The sequence below is a fragment of the Bolinopsis microptera genome, chromosome 12 (genome assembly GCF_026151205.1).
Source record: "Bolinopsis microptera isolate Bmic1 chromosome 12, MBARI_Bmic_1.0, whole genome shotgun sequence".
In the NCBI taxonomy this organism is placed as follows: domain Eukaryota; kingdom Metazoa; phylum Ctenophora; class Tentaculata; order Lobata; family Bolinopsidae; genus Bolinopsis; species Bolinopsis microptera.
This window is the reverse complement of record NC_087083.1, coordinates 11886778-11905539: the sequence shown is the minus strand read 5'-3', so window position 1 is coordinate 11905539 and position 18762 is coordinate 11886778. Positions and strand designations below refer to the sequence as shown.

At 36.6% G+C, this 18762-nt stretch overlaps 2 protein-coding genes across 2 annotated transcripts in view; both read right to left on the bottom strand.

Annotated features, from left to right (window-relative positions):
* The window catches only part of LOC134824344 (NAD(P) transhydrogenase, mitochondrial-like), a 1149555-nt gene that overhangs the window by 982586 nt on the left and 148207 nt on the right, over positions 1-18762 (bottom strand). The window lies entirely within an intron of this gene.
* LOC134823909 (ATP-binding cassette sub-family C member 4-like) lies at positions 4608-15272 on the bottom strand. The gene is made up of 24 exons (XM_063835507.1): positions 15205-15272; positions 14943-15061; positions 14718-14807; positions 14352-14518; positions 13345-13462; positions 13028-13135; positions 12626-12775; positions 12306-12450; positions 12117-12206; positions 11799-11966; positions 11504-11589; positions 11270-11375; positions 9885-9960; positions 9453-9634; positions 9242-9363; positions 8485-8564; positions 8220-8324; positions 7944-8090; positions 7728-7807; positions 7416-7514; positions 7064-7195; positions 6820-6890; positions 5189-6094; positions 4608-5008 (listed from the first exon to the last, which is right to left on the bottom strand). The coding sequence occupies exons 1-24, from the start codon at positions 15233-15235 to the stop codon at positions 4757-4759; spliced, it is 3630 nt and encodes a 1209-aa protein (XP_063691577.1). The 5' UTR covers positions 15236-15272; the 3' UTR covers positions 4608-4756.

Below are 18762 nucleotides of genomic sequence, written 5' to 3'. Positions count from 1 at the left end.
TATTAATGCTTTTCAAACAAAGTTACAACGAATTCTTCATGTAGTGCATCCTGGGTTTAGACAGGATATGCCCGCTTAAAATATTTCCATTGCGTTCCATAATTACATTACATAATTCTGAAACATATATTATATTTACAATAAATTATGCAATATCACAACATTACAATCAACAAAATAAATTTAATCACAAAATCTCAGATACAAATAATCATAAATTAAACAGCAATAAATGAATAATAAATTCGCGTCCACTGAAAACTTACTCCTTCATAAATTTAACTTTTGACAATAATATTTTTAGACGGTAATATAATGATTACTAATTTATAAGTCGCAAATAATAAATCAATACAAATTAATCACAAATACGAAAATAATTGATTGATATTAGGTAACTTTATAACTGAAAAACGATATAATTATATGTCGATACAAACTACAAAATAATATTAGGTGATTGAAACATTTCAATAAATTCATCATAAATATCACTACCATATTTATCCCAAATATTTAATCTTGATTTATAAAACTTGACAAACTTGTTGCGCAATGCAGCTAACTTAAAATTAAATCCTTGCGCAACCAATTTATGCTGCGCGTCAAATATGGAGCCTTGTTTGTTTGGTTTCATAGCGACCTTCCTGATTATAGCTACGTCTTGAAATGTGGGCGAGTAGGCGTGTTTCTGGCTTGCCCGACATCATGTTGTTTATAAAATACACGGTTGTTTATAAACAATAAACATCCTATAATTATGCTATTGTGTAGAATGGATATTTGATGATACATTCCCGAACTTTCCACGTCTCATTCTTTTCAAAACATTTTATTACGAGCTATAGAAAACAACTCGATGTCGAGCTCAAATTTAAGTTTTTCTAGAATTACGGCAGTGTGTTCAGATTTCATCATGGGTAGGACTATACCATGATACTAAAAATGTAAATGCTACGACCCGAAGGGGCAAAGCCTGCCGAAGGCGAAGCTTCATTTTGGGCTAGACAGACGCCCCTCTGAATGCCCCTGTCTCCTCGTCATTAACCCGGAGGGGTAACACCAGGGGCGGTGTAAACAGAACTTCAAGACTCTCGGAGTATGTTGTCGATATCTATGTTTAATCTCTCTCTCTCTCTCTCTCTCTCTCTCTCTCTCTCTCTCTCTCTCTCTCTCTCTCTCTCTCTCTCTCTCTCTCTCTCTCTCTCTCTCTCTCTCTCTCTCTCTCTCTCTCTCTCTCTCTCTCTCTCTCTCTCTCTCTCTCTCTCTCTCTCTCTCTCTCTCTCTCTCTCTCTCTCTCTCTTCTCTCTCTCTCTCTCTCTCTCTCTCTCTCTCTCTCTCTCTCTCTCTCTCTCTCTCTCTCTCTCTCTCTCTCTCTCTCTCTCTCTCTCTCTCTCTCTCTCTCTCTCTCTCTCTCTCTCTCTCTCTCTCTCTCTCTCTCTCTCTCTCTCTCTCTCTCTCTCTCTCTCTCTCTCTCTCTCTCTCTCTCTCTCTCTCTCTCTCTCTCTCTCTCTCTCTCTCTCTCTTTCTCTCTCTCTCTCTCTCTCTCCAGCAGCATTTACAGCAAGAGTTGGGGAAATGGGGACGCGTTGCGAAAGCCACCGTAAGGAAGGCTTACTGTCAACGCCGACCAATCAAAAGAAGCCCTCTTTTAGATCAAAATGTATGCCCCTTCAAGATATTTTCTCTGTTGGTCAGTATGGCTATAGAGTTTACTTAAACTAAATAATCTGCAGAGTGCAGATCACTGAAACTACCTTATCTGAGCTTGCAGCTTTCGAGTTGTTAACTGTTGTCTGCAATTAACCATGAGATTTGCATAATTGAGCTTACGATTAAACCGTGCCTCTTAATTCATCACTTAGACTGATTCGTTCTGTCCCAGAACAACGTGTCCCAGATTTTTAGCCCCAATGAACTCCTTCGGAATTATGCCTATTCTTTAACGAAATTATGAGTTGCTTCTTCTCTTTCACCAAGGGATCATGAGTATGGTTGTGTTCCATATCTTCATGCTAACGAACAAGCAGGTCTGTTAGAGTCAATAAAGAACCCAATAAGCACATGAGAATTGCAATAAATTGCTTATTGCATTTACATGACTCCTGAGACGATTTGCAAGAAAAAGAGTTGGTGGTCCAAGCTTAACATCACACGATTTTCACTTTGAGACCAAGAACGAAGAACAAGCCGATAGCGTAAAGTGTAAACAATAATCGAGTTGTCAGACAATTTGTAAAAAAAGTGCCATGATGCTACCACACCCCACTCGAATGAACTTGAGGTTTGTAAAATGTTCACGGACTCTGGAGCTTTGAGGTCATACCCTGTATACAGCCCCTGTAAATAATAAATGCTTTTCTCAAAACCGTTCTTGAGGTACTAACACTGATCACTTGGTTGCCTTTTTTGAGACACTCTCTAGTCTGTACGTTAAATATCAGGTCTGATGTTAGACTTAGAGTGTCCCTAATGTCGATTCTGGGGAGATTGATCGTGCAACCAGGGCGAAACTTTTGTTTTAGTAAAAAAATAGTTGAATTAAATATACCTTACTCGGGAATATTATAACCGGGATAAAGTGGTGGGTTTTGGAAGATTCTGCCATATTTTTCCCGGTCAAAAATTTTACCAGTCACAAAAAAAACCCGCCGACTCAGATTATGGGGTTCCAAGGGGGTGGTGATCATCATATTTTACCTGAAGTCTCATATGTGCTAGAGAAGACTTTTGAAGCAGTGGATGGAGGGCTGTAACTTTATTGGCGGTTGCTACCATAATTTCGTTAAAAAAATCACAATTTGGTTATAGAAATCAGATTTCAGGGTGGACCGTGATTCTCACTTCTCTTGCCCATGAATCAGTGAATCGTAGAGAAGAAAACAATCTATATGTTATAGAAGAAAACGAAAATAATAATAATATATAATGTATATATTATAATAATAATGTCTCTAAAGATTGATCGCTTCTCGTGTGCAGTGTGTAGACTAAAGAAAGAGGGAGTTTTTCCCGTTAAAGTAACTTGTGGCCACATCCCGCTAGAAGTGAGTAAACTGTGCCACTATTTCATGGTCCACGGTGGATTGATTACTGGAGCAGTTGAAGATGCAAAGCCAAGACGTTCCCCAATACCAAGCGGTGGGCAGGAAATTAAGCTCCGGCTGACCTTCAGAGCAGTAGCCCCATTATAGTAGAGGCTCTTACGGGCATTGTCTGCTCGATACGTTAGGGACCCCAAATACACCTTACTAGACGTATTTTTGACCGTAGAATCGATTGAAAGTGGTTTCAAGATGATTGGACTGATTGTTCTGGGGTAAAATCGCAAAAAAAACCGATTTTTGGGCCAAAAATAGGCCAAAAAACCATGTTTTTTGATATTTTGAGCAAGTTAATTTTGTTGGCATGTCGGCAAAACTTGCGTAAAGATAGCTAAAAGACAGCCGCACAAGATTGTATAAAAATAAAACAAATCCCTCTATTTGTTCTGAGGTAAAAATCCAAAAAAGTGGTAAAAATTTTGACTTTTTTGCTTGAAGTTTGAATAATTTTTTGCAGTTGTATTAAATCAACCCAAAAATAGTCACATCGTGTTTGCCTAAATTTTTCCTTTCCGAGAAGTACCCACTTCATATACTTTATCGAAGTTTGAATATTGTCACTCCGCAAGCGTTTTTGCCAAATTTTCGACGCGCACTACGCGCAAAAGCATTTAGTTGTTATCAATTGGCACCCGCGCGTTCATCATAAATTTCAAACAGCTATAACTCAGCGAGATTATGTCCGTTCTAGCTCATATTTTCACACTAAATAGAAAATAATGTGATCTTATTGCTGACAAAATATGAATATAATTACTCTATTTGCCTTAGAGTAATAGACTGTCAAAGTTTAAAACGCGCATTGGTATAGCACGTGACTAATAAGGCCAAATTTATACTTCTTAACATATTATCGATCCTTAGACATCATACTATTGTGTCCAATTAGCGGTTAGGTCTCTAAACTCGTAGCAGAAAACACGTCTTTTTGCCCGTAAGAGCCTCTACTATTAGCGGACAAAATGAAAGTCTTGTTAAGACAACAATACAACTTCGAATTTGACGGTTAGCAGCTCAGGGGGATTTCAATAATGCGAATGGCGGGGACATTAGCGATAATGAGAATGAGAATACGCTTTAATGAAGATTTGACTTATTATTGCTTAGATTTATTTTCCTTTAAATAGACGTGTATTTTTTTTCTATTTCTGAGTAATATCAATAACTGTAAATTGAAATAACTTCTTTAACAAGCAACAAAAACAGAAATTTCGGTTGAAAATTTGTTGACCTCTGAAAAAAAACTTGAAAGGTCGGCCACCGGTAAATACATGACCGGGATAATTTGGCGGGTTTTGGGAAAGTCCGCCATATTTTTCCCGGTCATTAATTTTCCCAGTCATAAATTAACCCGCTATAATATTCCCGAGTAAGGTAGAATACAACGAATTAGATATAGGATACAACGATTTAAGGAGACTGTTAGAATTAAAAACAAACTTTAACGATGTAATTTAGAACTCTTTGAAAAATAAAATTGAAATCGTGTATTGTTTTTTATTGAAAGCTTTAAAATCGATATGTCTCATAAATAAGTTGCTAGAGATTTCAGATTTCATCAGGGTCAAAAAACAAAATCCTGCCACCTGACCACTATTGATGAAGATTTGAATACAAAATTTAAAGAATATGCTTTTAATTTGCATTCACAGTTATCTCGTTAGAGCAAGATCAGCTTGTTCCAATAAAACATCAAACATTCCAGTTTCTTTGACTAAATCGTAGAAAATACTGTCAGGTCTCTGCAGAAGTACTGCCGGTTTGTCAAACTCAACCAATCTACCCGCGTCAATAACCATAACACGGTGACTGTCGATAATGGTGTTTATTCTGTGAGCTATTGTCAGGACAGTGCAGTCGGAGAACTTCTGTCGGAGAGTCTGCTGGATCAGATGATCAGTTTTCTGAAAATGTGGATTAGATCGTTAAAAGTTATCAACAAATGTTTCATCACGCCACCCTCCCAACCCACTCCACCCTCCCCACCCTCCAGTCCCCACCCGGCCCTGTACTCATTGTTACCTCCACCGTTATTTTATTTGAAACTTCATCCCTCGCCTCAAATTAATTAAATAAATCCTTACCTCGTCTACATTAGCTGTGGCCTCATCAATAACCAAAAACTTGTTATCTTTCAGCATAGCTCTAGCAAGACACAACAGCTGTCTCTGACCAGCTGACAGATTCCCACCACCCTCTTGGACCATCATCTCCAGACCTCCAGTCTGGGCTGAAATGTACTTTTTCAACTCTACCTTCTCTAGCGCATCCCACAAATACTCGTCACTAAACTCTGTGAACGGATCAAGATTAACTCTCAGAGTTTCCGAAAAGAGAAGACTCTCTTGAGGAATTATACTGATAGATTTTCTAAGTTCGTGGAGTCCCATATCTCTCGTCAACATTCCATCTAACAGTATATCTCCTTTTGGCTCAACCATTCTGAATAGAGCTTGTAGTATTGTACTTTTTCCAGCGCCAGTTCTACCCACAATTCCGATCTTCTCGCATGGTTTGGTTATAAAGGATAAATCATAGAGAATATAGTCAGATTCAGGGTCAGGATCGTACTTCAATTTAACATTTCTAAACTCTATCACACCCTTCTGTACAACATTACTGTCGGTAATAGCATGACAGTTGCCCTGGTTTTTATTTCTGTCTGGAGCCTCTAAAGGAGCCTCTGGTGGTAATTCAGCGAACATGAAAATTCTTTCAACAGCCGTCATCATGTTTTCAGTCTCTGTATATTGGTTAACGCACCATGGTAAACCACCGATCATATTATTAACGTAAACTAAAGCTAGCCCAGCAATGGAAGCACTGATAACATCCCTGAGAGCGACTGTTAGAAAAGTAGCGAGGACGGAAGTAGCTATGGTGATAAAATCTAGACGTGTATCTAACCATTCAGTTGACGCCTCAAACAGCATCCAGCACCGTGTGTGCTCATCTCGCAGGTAATAGTGCGTTGATTCGTATATGTCTATCTGAATGATAGAGATAAAACGTTTTTAATAGTTTGATGTGCTGTAATTAAGTAATTATGATAGTAGATGTGTTGTAATTAAGTAATTATGATAGTAGATGTGCTGTAATTAAGTAATTATGATAGTAGATGTGCTGTAATTAAGTAATTATGATTGTAGATGTGTTGTAATGAAGTAATTGTGATATAAGATGTGCTGTAATTAAGTAATCATGATAGCAGATGTGCTGTAATTAAGTAATTATGATAGTGTATGTGTTGTAATTAAGTAATATTGATAGTAGATGTGATGTAATTAAGTAATTATGATAGTAGTAAGTAGATGTGTTGTAATTAAGCAATTATGATAGTAGATGTGTTGTAATTAAGTAATTGTGATAGTAGATGTGCTGTAATTAAGTAATTGTGATAGTAGATGTGTTTTAATTAAGTAATTATGATAGTAGACGTGTTGTAATAAAGTAATTATGATAGTAGATGTGCTGTAATTAAGTAATTATGATAGTAGATGTGTTGTAATTAAGTAATTATGATAGTAGATGTGCTGTAATTAATTAATTATGATAGTAGATGTGTTGTAATTAAGAAATTATGATAGTAGATGTGCTGTAATTAAGTAATTATGATAGTAGATGTCACTCTCCTGCAGCCTGTAGTAGAACTGTACAATGTTCAATATACATATGAGATATAGGTCAAATATTTACATTGATTTTATTCGCTAACCTGATTGTTGGCACGAATAGTAGTAAGGCCAGATAATGTGGCAGAGATATGGGACATAATGGGACTTCTCTCTGTTGGAAGAATAGGGAATGAAAAGGTGAAGGAACATGGTTTTCAAATTCAATTTATATCCGAAAAGGGGTCTAATGAGTTTTCAAACTTCCATATCGCAAACTTGAAAGTGGACCGATTGATACAAAGTTAAAAGTTTCGATTAAGAGAGAGTTTCAGAAGTTTTGCTTACTCAATGCTTCGATCCTTCGCATTTCTATAGATGTAGTGAGATAGTATCGCACAGTGTACAGAAACAATACCGTCAGCACAATTAGCGGTATGATAAACCAGTAATTAGCTATTACAATCAGGATAACAGATGCTGAAAGTGGTATACAAATTTGTTATAAATTCGACTTCAATCTTAACTTTCTTACTAACAAAAGCGGAGATTGTGTGTGTTCTGAATATTTACTGGCCGCTTAATGAGGATGGTCAGGTGTGAGTTTTGGGACTGGTTTCTTCGGTATAGTGCCGACAAAACTTGGAGGAGGCCAAATAATTAAAACTTCATAAAATCGGTTTATAGTGGTATCTGTTACCAAGATAGAGAATAAAGAGCTGAGCAAAGTCAAATGTAACCCCTGGTAATCGTTCGTCCATGAAGTAAACATCTTTTGAAAATCTGTTGATCACCAAACCTGAAATAAGTTTAATCTTATATCAATATTCAGTAAAAATCTCTACGCCTAGCATCTTTATTTATAAATCCGTTATATATATAACGGATTACCTTATTTTCAGGCTTAAATATTAAATTGAGTAACAGAAATAAAATGGACTACGTGAAAAAGCTCTTAGGTGATAGAAACTACAGAACCAATCATCTACAAATCATCAATCAAGAAACAAACCTATAGGGTGGGTGTCAAAATATCTCATGGGGGATCTAAGCAAGGCAAAAAGGGCTTTATCGTGAAGTATTCTACCAGCCCTGAGAATTATGATTTTTGACGGAATGTAGATTATATCACAGATAACGTTATTTATGCTTTAGATTATAGATTACCGATGGGATGGACATGATGTTACTTTTATTATTGTTTTATTAAAAAATCACGCTATCGAACCTGTACACTATGAACACGAAAATTAAAGATTTGAGGAGGATTAATAAAATAGCCCCGCAGGCCAGTCCGAGGTAGATTTTATAGTGGGTTTCATCTTGGGACACTATTTCTGCCTCCTTGTTAACTCCTTCAGCTCTGTTGTCCACCCTGGTAGGTTCATTATCGTATATATATAAACGTTTACACATCGTTACGAATAACACAGTGAAGATAATCTAAATCTCAGAGTAAGTATTAAAGAATAACTATGAGCAGGAGAGACACTTGGCTACATACCAGCTGACTGCGTATTGCTCTTGAAATATGATGAGTATTTGTGGAGCTATCATGGCTATTATCAAAATGGGGACTGCTAGATATCCGAAACTCAGTGATAAGTATCTGAAATATTAAACAATATTACTTATATTAGCCCTGTAGTATATAAACACATTAAATTTGATGGAACTGAACCTTTTTATCGTTATAATTTAATTGAAACGGGTATTAAAAGATGGGGAAAGTCACAACAGTACAGGAGTGGATTTTAAAAATATCAGACCTAAAGTAGAGTAGTATATCCAAAGAACCCGTCTTCTTCTCTTCTTTGAACTCCTCTGGTCTCTCATCTTCTTTTATTTCCTAAAATGGGATTAATTCATGGGATATAACCAGGGGTGTAGGAAGCGGGGGGGGGCAGGGGGGCCATCGCCCCCCATGAAATCTGGGCAAGGGGCCAAAAAGGGCCAAATTTTTTAATTTAGGTTTTTAAAAATTGTTTAAGTCAAAAATTTTCAAAGTTTTCTTGGAAACTACTTTTGTTCATGTTTCATGCTATCCTGATCATTCTGAGTCGAAAATATTTTTTTCGGTTTTTTGAAGTCCGTACCTACATTCGGAAGGTTGTGGATGTGATACTGATTGATTTCATATACTAATTATAGAAAACGTGATATTTGGCCCACAGATTTGAAGGAAAATACGCGAATTTGGTCCTCAGATTTAAAGGAAAATGCGCAATTTGACGCGGAGAACTGAAAGAATCGCGATTTTTCGTGAGGCCATGATCTGAAAAATCGTGATTTGTCGCGGCAAACGTGAAAAATCGCGATACCGCACATGCTGCAAAATTCAGGCTTTGGCAAATTCAGGCTTTGGCCCCCCCCCCCCCCCCCCCCCCCCCCCCCCCCCCCCATGAAGGAAATCGTTCCTACACCCCTGGATATAACAGATAAAAATGAACTTATGTAGATAACAAATAAACGTTTAGCCAGCAACTAATCGGGCACCCTATATTGTAAAATATAAAAGAAGGGTACCTCTTCCTCCTCCCATTCTGAAATCTCCTCTCCAATTCCTCCTCCAAACTCTGCAGAAATCTTAGACGTTGTTCTGATGCGCTTAACTTTCTTTTCAACCCCGAGCATGGATAGTTCCACACCTAAGCAATTTACATAAAAATGAAATATGAAGTCGCAGTAATTTCACCTTTCTGTCGAATATCAAGAATTCGTAAACAAACTCACGAACCTTTTAACAATAGCTCCGAGTAGGTCCCTATGTGGCTTATCTTGCCCACAACTTCAGCATTGTCGTCACCATCAGTAGCAACCTCTGTATCCATGACAACTATACGGTCAACTTCGCTTAGAAAGTGGGTGGCGTGGGTTACAAGAATTCTTGTCTTGCCGGACAGTTGTTCTTTAATCAACCTGAAGCAAGCTTTTGAGTATCAGTTAGCTTTCCAATCTTACTCAAGTTGTTCTTCGGCAAGGTTCAGGTAGATGCAGTATTATTATCTGCAATAGGAAAAGAAGAAGAGTGGAGTAAAATAGAACGCGTCTTATATCATTGTTTCCAATGGTCTGGAATTGAATCTGTTGTCTGACTGAAGTTAAACAATCGCTTTATATACATAGTGCTTTGCTCAACTTTGGTTTGTTTGTCATCATGGAGACATACTTGTTGAAGATGTGTTTAGCACATCTGCTATCTACGGCACTGAGAGGGTCATCTAGAAGTATTATCGGATCTTCCCCTGAAATTGTTAGTGAGTTACATCCTAAGTTTATGTACCGAATAATGGCCTTAACAAATTATATTAAAAATCGTTCTTCATTAAAAAAAGAATATGATGAACTAACCGTATACATGACCGACCCACCAGATGAATTATATGCATGCATAATTGCAACCTTGGATTCCTTGGAGTCCTCGGACCTGGTTTCTTCGGCAACTTAAACATGGCATGAAATACAGCTGTGGCTAGAATCCCACCCCCATTAATTACTAACCGTATACAGCTGCATTGAACAGATGTTGGGAAAATATTTTTCAAGGGTACAGTTTACCGCATTAAGGTATTTTTAAGAATCAATTTTGTCGGTAAGATCCTGTTTTATAATAATAATAAACTTTCGTAAACACCTCGACGCAGTCCACTGCAATCTGAGCATCTCTAATCTCCAGAAGACAGCTCTGCTTGGATCAGCCAGGATTCTCAGGATGGTCTTAGACATATAATATATTTGAGTGTATAATACACTGTAAATACTCTTTTTTTTTAGTTTAATTTTCACTGGGTACTCTAATAAACACTTTTTACCTGGTCCTCTTATTTTTCTTCCCTTGCTATGCAAGCCCTGTCTCTTGTTTATACAATTTTTAACTCGTATATTGGGTAGATTGAGTATTTATTATGGATTTTATATTGTTGTTAGCCCTGCTGATTTGTGTATTAGTAATGATTACCTATCTAATGGACTACGGTATATACAGTTGATGGTAGTTTTCTCTTATTTTTCTTCTCTTGCTCTGCAAGCCCTGATTCTTGTATAAACATATTGTTTGATATAATATTGTATATTTTTGTATTGATTGTGGTATTTTGTGTGCCAGATTCAGCAATGGGTTCTTGCTGAATCACTGTATATTACACTCTGTGACTAGGCCCTTTGATCCATCTCTTGCCCTGCAAGCCCTGTTTCTTGTCTATACAGCATATAATTATCATGTATCACATTGTAGTATGTAATAAACATTTGTAGTAGTGTAGGATTGTTTGAATTTCTTTTTGCTATGTTTTATAATATTTATTTGTATAATTTGTGAGTGTTTCTCCCGCTTTTCTTCCCTTGCGCAGCAAGCCCTGTCTCTTGTAAAAACAACCTTGAAAGTTTTGTAGATACATATAGTTTCTACACCTTTATCCTCTGGTCCCTAGGGTCAGCTGATCCCGGGCCAGAGGAAAACTACCGACTGCCAAGGTCTGACGCCTAGGCAGTCGAGACCTCTTATTGAGACCCTTTATAATAATAATACAGCTCTAGCGAATATAATGAACTAACCGTATACAGCTCTAGCGAGATTAACCCGAGCTCTCTGTCCCCCACTCAACTGAACACCCCGCTCTCCGACAACTGTATACAGCCCATTCGGAAACAGTTCTAGATCCTGGATAGTGTTTACTTTTTAGGTAATGAAACAGGGTGAATGGAAAAAATAAATGATATTGAACCGAAATTCATGTCTAGTTAGTTTTTAAAGTCTTACTGTATCTTTTCAGTGCACCTGGTACCTACCCCGGTGAGATAACAAGACTCAATACATCTTTTTAATCTGTCCTTATCAAGAGGTCTGTTCATTAGAATGTTTTCTTCAATATTCCCTGGAATGGAAAAACATAACTTTAAAAAATGTACGAGTTTTTTTGGGTTACTTTTTGGTTTAATTTTTCAACGTTTGGCTTAGATATTTTCAAACTCTTCGGAAAACATCTTAGATTTGAAAAATAAAGAAGAAATGAATGGAACAGATCTGAGATCCCCCTCCACCTGACCAAACATTGCCACATATAACAAACTAACAATGTCTCACCGTTAAATATCCAAGGTACTTGTGATGAGAAGCCTATTCTACCATCTATATTGAGAGTACCCTCATGCTCTAACTCCTGTAGGATGGTCATGAGCAGGGTAGTTTTACCACAAGCAACAGGTCCCACTACAGTGATAAGTTCACCCTTCTTTACACGCAGATTAACTCCTAAAGATATTTAGAAGTTTCTAAGATACAATATTAGTTATTAGTTGTTATTATAAAGTTAGCCTTTCAAGATACAATATTTGGCACTTTCCTTTTATGCATTAATCGTGAAATGGTGATAATGGATATGTTGATTATCTAAAAACTTACCAGCTAAAGAAAAGGTTTCAGACCCCCAACGTGAAGAGAGATTGTCAAAATTTACAGCAATGTCACTCTGCTCAGCAGTAGTTGGTGTCTCTATTTGATGGAAACGTTACGCTGTATGTTTCAAAGAAGTACATTGAAGTGATTTTTATTGCTTTTTATTTTGAGTTCCTTGATGAGAAGCATTCTTACCTGCAGTTAGAAAATTAGATCCGTTAATATCCTTCACTTTTGGGTCCTTGTGTAAAAAATTCTTATTCGCAATAACTTCGTTGGTAAGTTTGGTGATAGTAGCATCTTTGGGAAGATGCTTTATTTCATCGGCATTCAGAAAATCCTGAAGATTAAGTTCAAATTTTTATAGCGACACTGTATACTTAATTTGATGTGCCAAAGTTGATGGATAAGATAAAAATTGAGAACCAAATGTTGTTCTTTGTTTTTATAAATGATACAGAAAAAAGTCTAATCATTGAAAATTCTAAGGTAAATTTGCTTATCTTGTTTCGAACCTGGATTCTCCGTAGGCTGTGTATGACTTGTGGTAAAAGAGAAAAGGTATTCCCAAGATAAATGTTGATTTGAATACCGATAACTCCCATCATAGACAAGTAAAAGAAAACATGTGTTATCAGGATTGGTTCATCCAGAGATCGCTTCAACTGGTAAGGGGTCTAATATACGCTCCTAAATTTCGAATACAGGCCACTTGGTAATCTAGCTAGGCACAGTTGGGGCACAGTTGGGCACAGTTGAGGTAAGTGTGCCTAGTTGGATTAAAAATTCCCCAAATATATTGTACTGAAGAGTTCAGAATCAAGTCAAACAATTTGATACATTTAAGCTGCAAAGAATATACAACCCTTATCTCTTGCATTTATCTGAAAAAGTGGAATAAAAGTCACAAAACTCACAGTTATAAACACAAGAAGAGACACGACAGGAGCAATGAAGTAAAAACCGGTGATCATGGCATTTGTCAGCACAAACACTCCAATATAGCGTGATTCCTTGAGTCTGATCTGTCGGAAGCACGATTTAAAATATTTTCATTTCCTTTATCCTCTTATAATCATCAGAATTGAAACAACTGTCAATATTATTTTCTTTGTAAGCCATGGGCATGGTGACTTGGTGAGAAGATGTGATAGAGATTGCAATGAACAAGATATCAAATGCTACATTTAATTTCACCCTATTAGCATTATCCTATTATCATCCTAGAATTCACCTTTTCTACAAGCTTCTTAAACATGAGTTCCCAACCGTACATCTTTATGACCTTGATGAAAAGAATCATCTCGTGTATAATCTTAACTCGGCTGTCCGTTAGCGGTGCCGCTTTGGTTCTGAAGTAATACATATCATAAGGTTTAATGTCGTCAGATCACGTGGTTAATGTCGTCAGATCGTGTGGTTAATGTCGTCAGATCATGTGGTTAATGTCGTCAGATCATGTGGTTAATGTCGTCAGATCATGTGGTTAATGTCGTCAGATCATGTGATTAATGTCGTCAGATAATGTGGTTAATGTCGTCAGATAATGTGGTTAATGTCGTCAGATCGTGTGGTTAATATCGTCAGATCGTGTGGTTAATGTCGTCAGATCGTGTGGTTAATGTCGTCAGATCACGTGGTTAATGTCGTCAGATAATGTGGTTAATGTCGTCAGATCGTGTGGTTAATATCGTCAGATCGTGTGGTTAATGTCGTCAGATCGTGTGGTTAATGTCGTCAGATCGTGTGGTTAATGTCGTCAGATCATGTGGTTAATGCCGTCAGATCGTGTGGTTAATGTCGTCAGATCACGTGGTTAATGTGGTCAGACAATGTGGTTAATGTCGTCAGATCATGTGGTTAATGTCGTCAGATCATGTGATTAATGTCGTCAGATTGTGTGGTTAATCTTGTCAGATCATATGGTTAATGTCGTCAGATAATGTGGTTAATGTCGTCAGATAATGTGGTTAATGTCGTCAGATCATGTGGTTAATGTCGTCAGATCATGTGGTTAATGTCGTCAGATCGTGTGGTTAATGTCATCAGATCATGTGGTTAAACTTAATGTCGTCAGATCGTGTGGTTGATTCGTCACGACTCACGTGCTTACTACTTATCAATATCCGATAAAAAAGATAACGAATGTCACTGATAATAAATGAAATTAAACTTTTCGTTTTAGATAATATCGATACAAGTAAATTATAGAATTGGTACCAGTTATAATATATAACTCACCGAAGATAAAACACAATCCTCCCCATGGAAATTTGGATAGGTACAAAAAGGAACATGACAAGAAAGCCTGTCAGTGTAGCGTAGATGCCAATTTGGTTGTACATCACAATAAAGCTGACAATTAGGACTGATGAGAGGTTCAATAAGATTCCAGAGAAGGGCATTAACTGAAAGACAAATAGTAGGCAAAATGCAAATATTAAATAATTCATCAAAAAAAATATTGACTAGCTTTCAATCCTGGATATTTTGTAAATGTTTGACAAGTTAACTTTTAAAATTAAACCATGCGATGATTTCAAATATTTTCTAACTTAACTTAAAATTACAAACACCAATTAATATGATCAATTGTCAAGGGTTTACCTCTTCTATACGCTGAGCATCATTAGTCATTAGGTTTATAATCATACCCACAGATCGGTCTCCTATCTCCCCTTGGGTTATCCTACACGCCTGATATGATAACCAGTTCAGTATTCCTTACTCAATAAATATCTCTTGTCTATTTGCAGGGAAAGTCATATGTTGAAAAGCATTTATTTAGTTATCAACGATTGGGCTAAATCATACTATTGTAATCATTGTTACCTTTTTGTATATAAGTCCAGTCAAAGCAACTCTTATAGCGGTTCCAAGCTTTTTGAAGCGGTAAAAATTAGCGTAACCACTGATCAAAATCATCACGACGTAAAGAAGTAACAAACCGACTGAAATCATAATACTTGGTGTTACTGTTATTAACTGGCATATTTATGATATATCAAGGCATACTTTCTCTTCTATTCGAAAAAATGTGATACGGTTAGATATGACGTCAAAATTCACAAATTACCAATGCCAGAGTACTAACATGACCAAAGAAAAGCTGTTTTTTCCGTCATTTCAACTTTCGGATCGAAGTAAGATGCTATTTTAGCAACAAAGAGAGGAGCGGTACATCTTAAAACCGCCTGAAAAGAATACTTTACTTTAGTTAACATTTTTGATTTGTGCGTTTCAAATTAAATTGTTTGGGTTGACGATTTGGAACCAAAGGTAAAGTTGAAAAATGTATTTTAATAAAAATAGAACTAACCTCACAATTTGTAGTAAAAACAAAAACAATCAAGCTGAAAAGATGTCTTTTGACGATAGTGACAACCAGAGAAGGGTTTTTCTTTTTTTGCGATTCCCAAAGCCATTGCCTGAGACCATTTTAGGACAATATAATTCTAACTAAGAGTTTAAAAGTAATTGAATTTTCTTTTTTCTAGTGATCCTTGGAAAAAATACCATTAACTAAGAATACATTTAATAATATCAGTGTGTTTACTGTTCGAAAAGACCAGTCAACCGTTCGCTCTGAAAGTTTGGGTTGATGGGATATATATCATCTTCAGTAAGAGTTCTTCTATTTCCAGCGCTAAAGACCTTCTGTAACCAACTGTAAAATTGTGGCTATTAAATATAGCTTTTCAGTTCACATACATTTATTTGCAGGTTCGTAACAATAAAAATACCAAATATATTTTGTCCACAGACCACAAGATCATTAAATGTTGTTTAATTGACTCGAAAATAAACTTACTGGAACGACAGCAGACTAAATATGTTAGCTTCAACTTCAGGATTGCCTTTTTTTATAACCATCGAGCTGCTATGGTTATTCTGATTGAGGGAAAAGTTCATAAGAATGTTGATATAAAGGTGGCAATACTGTCCCTCGTGATATCAAGGTGACAATACTGTCCCTCGTGATACCAAGGTGACAATACTGGCCGTCGTGATATAAAGGTGACAATACTGGCCCTCGTGTAAGATTACTATAATCTTTCTCTGGAAGCAATTAATAAAAACTGAACTGATCAATACACTTAAAGAGAGGAACTAAAAACTGAATAGAAAATGTTGACACTTCTGATTCGGTACACGACAATTAGTTTTTAAAATTGTGAATTCTTTAAAAAGGAATTCATTAGTTGCTTGCTAAAATATTTACAGGATTGCAACAGGGTGCTAACTGCTAAGGACACTGATAAGTTTTACAGATAAGAAATGCGTACAGATAAATGAAATAATAACTGGCCAGTTACATTTTGGCAACAGTTCATTATTTGTTAGATGTTTGTGCAGAACGTATAAAAATGTAGCAAATTGCAGACTGTGAAGATTTGCGGTGTAAAAGATTGTGAAGATTTGCAAAATGTAGGATGACAAAATTAAAACACTCTACACTGGAATATCACCTACTAATTTTAGGTTACGCTCGCAAATTGTAAGATACAATGAGAACTAAGAAACTGCATCAAACAACGACCATACCGAGGCTTACTTATTTCACATCCTACTAAGGCAGTACTGAAGTGGAGTAACACAGCACACTAGGGTTACCGATCCATCAACTATTCGGGTTTCTGTGACCGAAAATATTCTAATATTAGATTGACTGAAATCCGAATACACTCGCAATTCGGTCGGTTCGGTATTCGGTGATTCGGTCGATCGAAAAATGAATATATTACTCTTAGCATTAGAAATAAATTGTCTAAATCAGGTTTACGTACGTGATTGATATTACAATGCACAATATAATAATATGACTATGAGTATGGACTACCAAGTACTAATACCATGAACTACAAACTTTATTAATTATTGGGAATACTTATGTTCGGTAGTATACATTTTATGTGGCCAAAGCATCTTATCACGATTCGTAAAAGGCAGCTTTCTAGTTTTTAATTAGTTATAAAATTGCTTTCCCCTATTTAAAGAACCATTAACCATATCTCGATTAGAATATAATATAACGTTACTCTATCACCATAAAAATGTCAATAAACTATAGTTATTTTGCCAGCAATGACCATTTTGTTTGTGACAAAATTACTTACTTTTACCCTGTTGTGGTGTCAAAATTGTGCCAATTTTAACAATCCCAAACACATTCAGGTCATAAAATAATTTTAGACTTTTGTGCATTTCTTGTCAGGGTGTCCTAAAATTCCCTTTTATATATTTCTCAAATATGTGTGACGTAATTAACGTAGTGGCACCTTTAAACGAAAAAACCGTTGAATTTGAAGATGATAGCTATATGTAACTACTAATAGTAATATACTAATTTATGAAAACTGTATTGACTAACGTTTATTCCTGATGGTCTTGGAATTTCATCGTCAATAGGAGGTGATGAAGACACTCTGGGGACAGCTTCTTATACTTATCTCTAGGTCCTAAATTTATTAGACCCATCATCACGAAGTAATTTAATACAAAAATATCATATTCATGAAAGAGCTATTCATAGTGCAATATTGAACTTCTTAATATTTAAGAAAATTCGAAATAATTGAGTCGACCATCAAACTTACACCATCTAAAGCATTGATTGAAACACGATGATATGTCACCGTCCTAGCACTTTGCCTTCTCAAACGCCACTGTTTGTGTGCCCACAATATGAACACAATAATACCTGAAATTTGATGCTCGTAGCTCTACGATATTACTTTATTATACAAACTGCGTAGATGGCAATAAATACGCTGATGATTATAGGAATAAACTTCAAGCAACAATATAATCGCTAAAGTAAAGTCCGAAACTTACCGAGTATCACACAAAGACCCCAAAGAGTATCAGCTGCTACAACAATAATCCAAACATGATTCGACAGATTCTCATTCATATTCACGACAAGGTTCCACTGCTGAACCAAGAACTAGGCGAGATTGGTGCACGTTTCAAAATAACTGTAAAGGGCTGTTGACTGTTGAGATTTGTCGAGTATTGTTGAGAATTACAGAGGCAGGGTATCCAGTTACGTAGGTTAATCTCAAAGGTCGTGAAAGATAACTAGAAAATTGTAATTGAGTAGTAATTGCATGGTACAATCAAGAAACAATGTTTCACAGTGAAATATAAGGGTCTGCCCAGTGCCCACACTACACCATGTTATGTAGCGACGGGCCACATGGCCCGATTAACCTAAACACACTGTGCCACTTGGCGTGGATTTAGCAAATCCGCGTTCTAAACACCGGGAGCTCTAAACACACTGTGCCTTTTGACCCACGCCATGTAGCCCGTCGCCACATGGTGTAGTGTGGGCAGACCCTAATACGACAGCAAAAAAGTAAGTTTTTCTACTTAACTCTTTACCTGAAGATTACCTGGGGACCTCAGGCTATCATGTTCATAAACATTCCGAATAGAGATTCGGCGGAATGACAGGCTGAGCGCGGCCCAGTAACTTGAAGATTATAAGCTTTCGTCAAAGTTTTTACTTTCCTGTCAGCACATATTCAATATTTAATTTTCACAATATTATATACTCAACTTCGTGAATTTCAGTAGCTTGAAGCCTGTCATTGACCATTGATAATGGTCTGGCCCGGCGCGCGCTACTTTGTAGCACTATTTTTAT

Excerpts from the sequence above, each read along its gene's own strand:
- LOC134823909 (XM_063835507.1), bottom strand. The coding sequence starts at position 15,235 with ATGACGGAAAAAACAGCTTTTCTTTGGTCAT. Across the intron at positions 9,961-11,269 it reads TCTCGCTAGAGCTGTATACG|GGGAAGATCCGATAATACTT; the intron begins GTTAGTTCATTA and ends TAACAATTTCAG. Across the intron at positions 8,091-8,219 it reads GAGCAATACGCAGTCAGCTG|GGTGGACAACAGAGCTGAAG; the intron begins GTATGTAGCCAA and ends TGAACCTACCAG.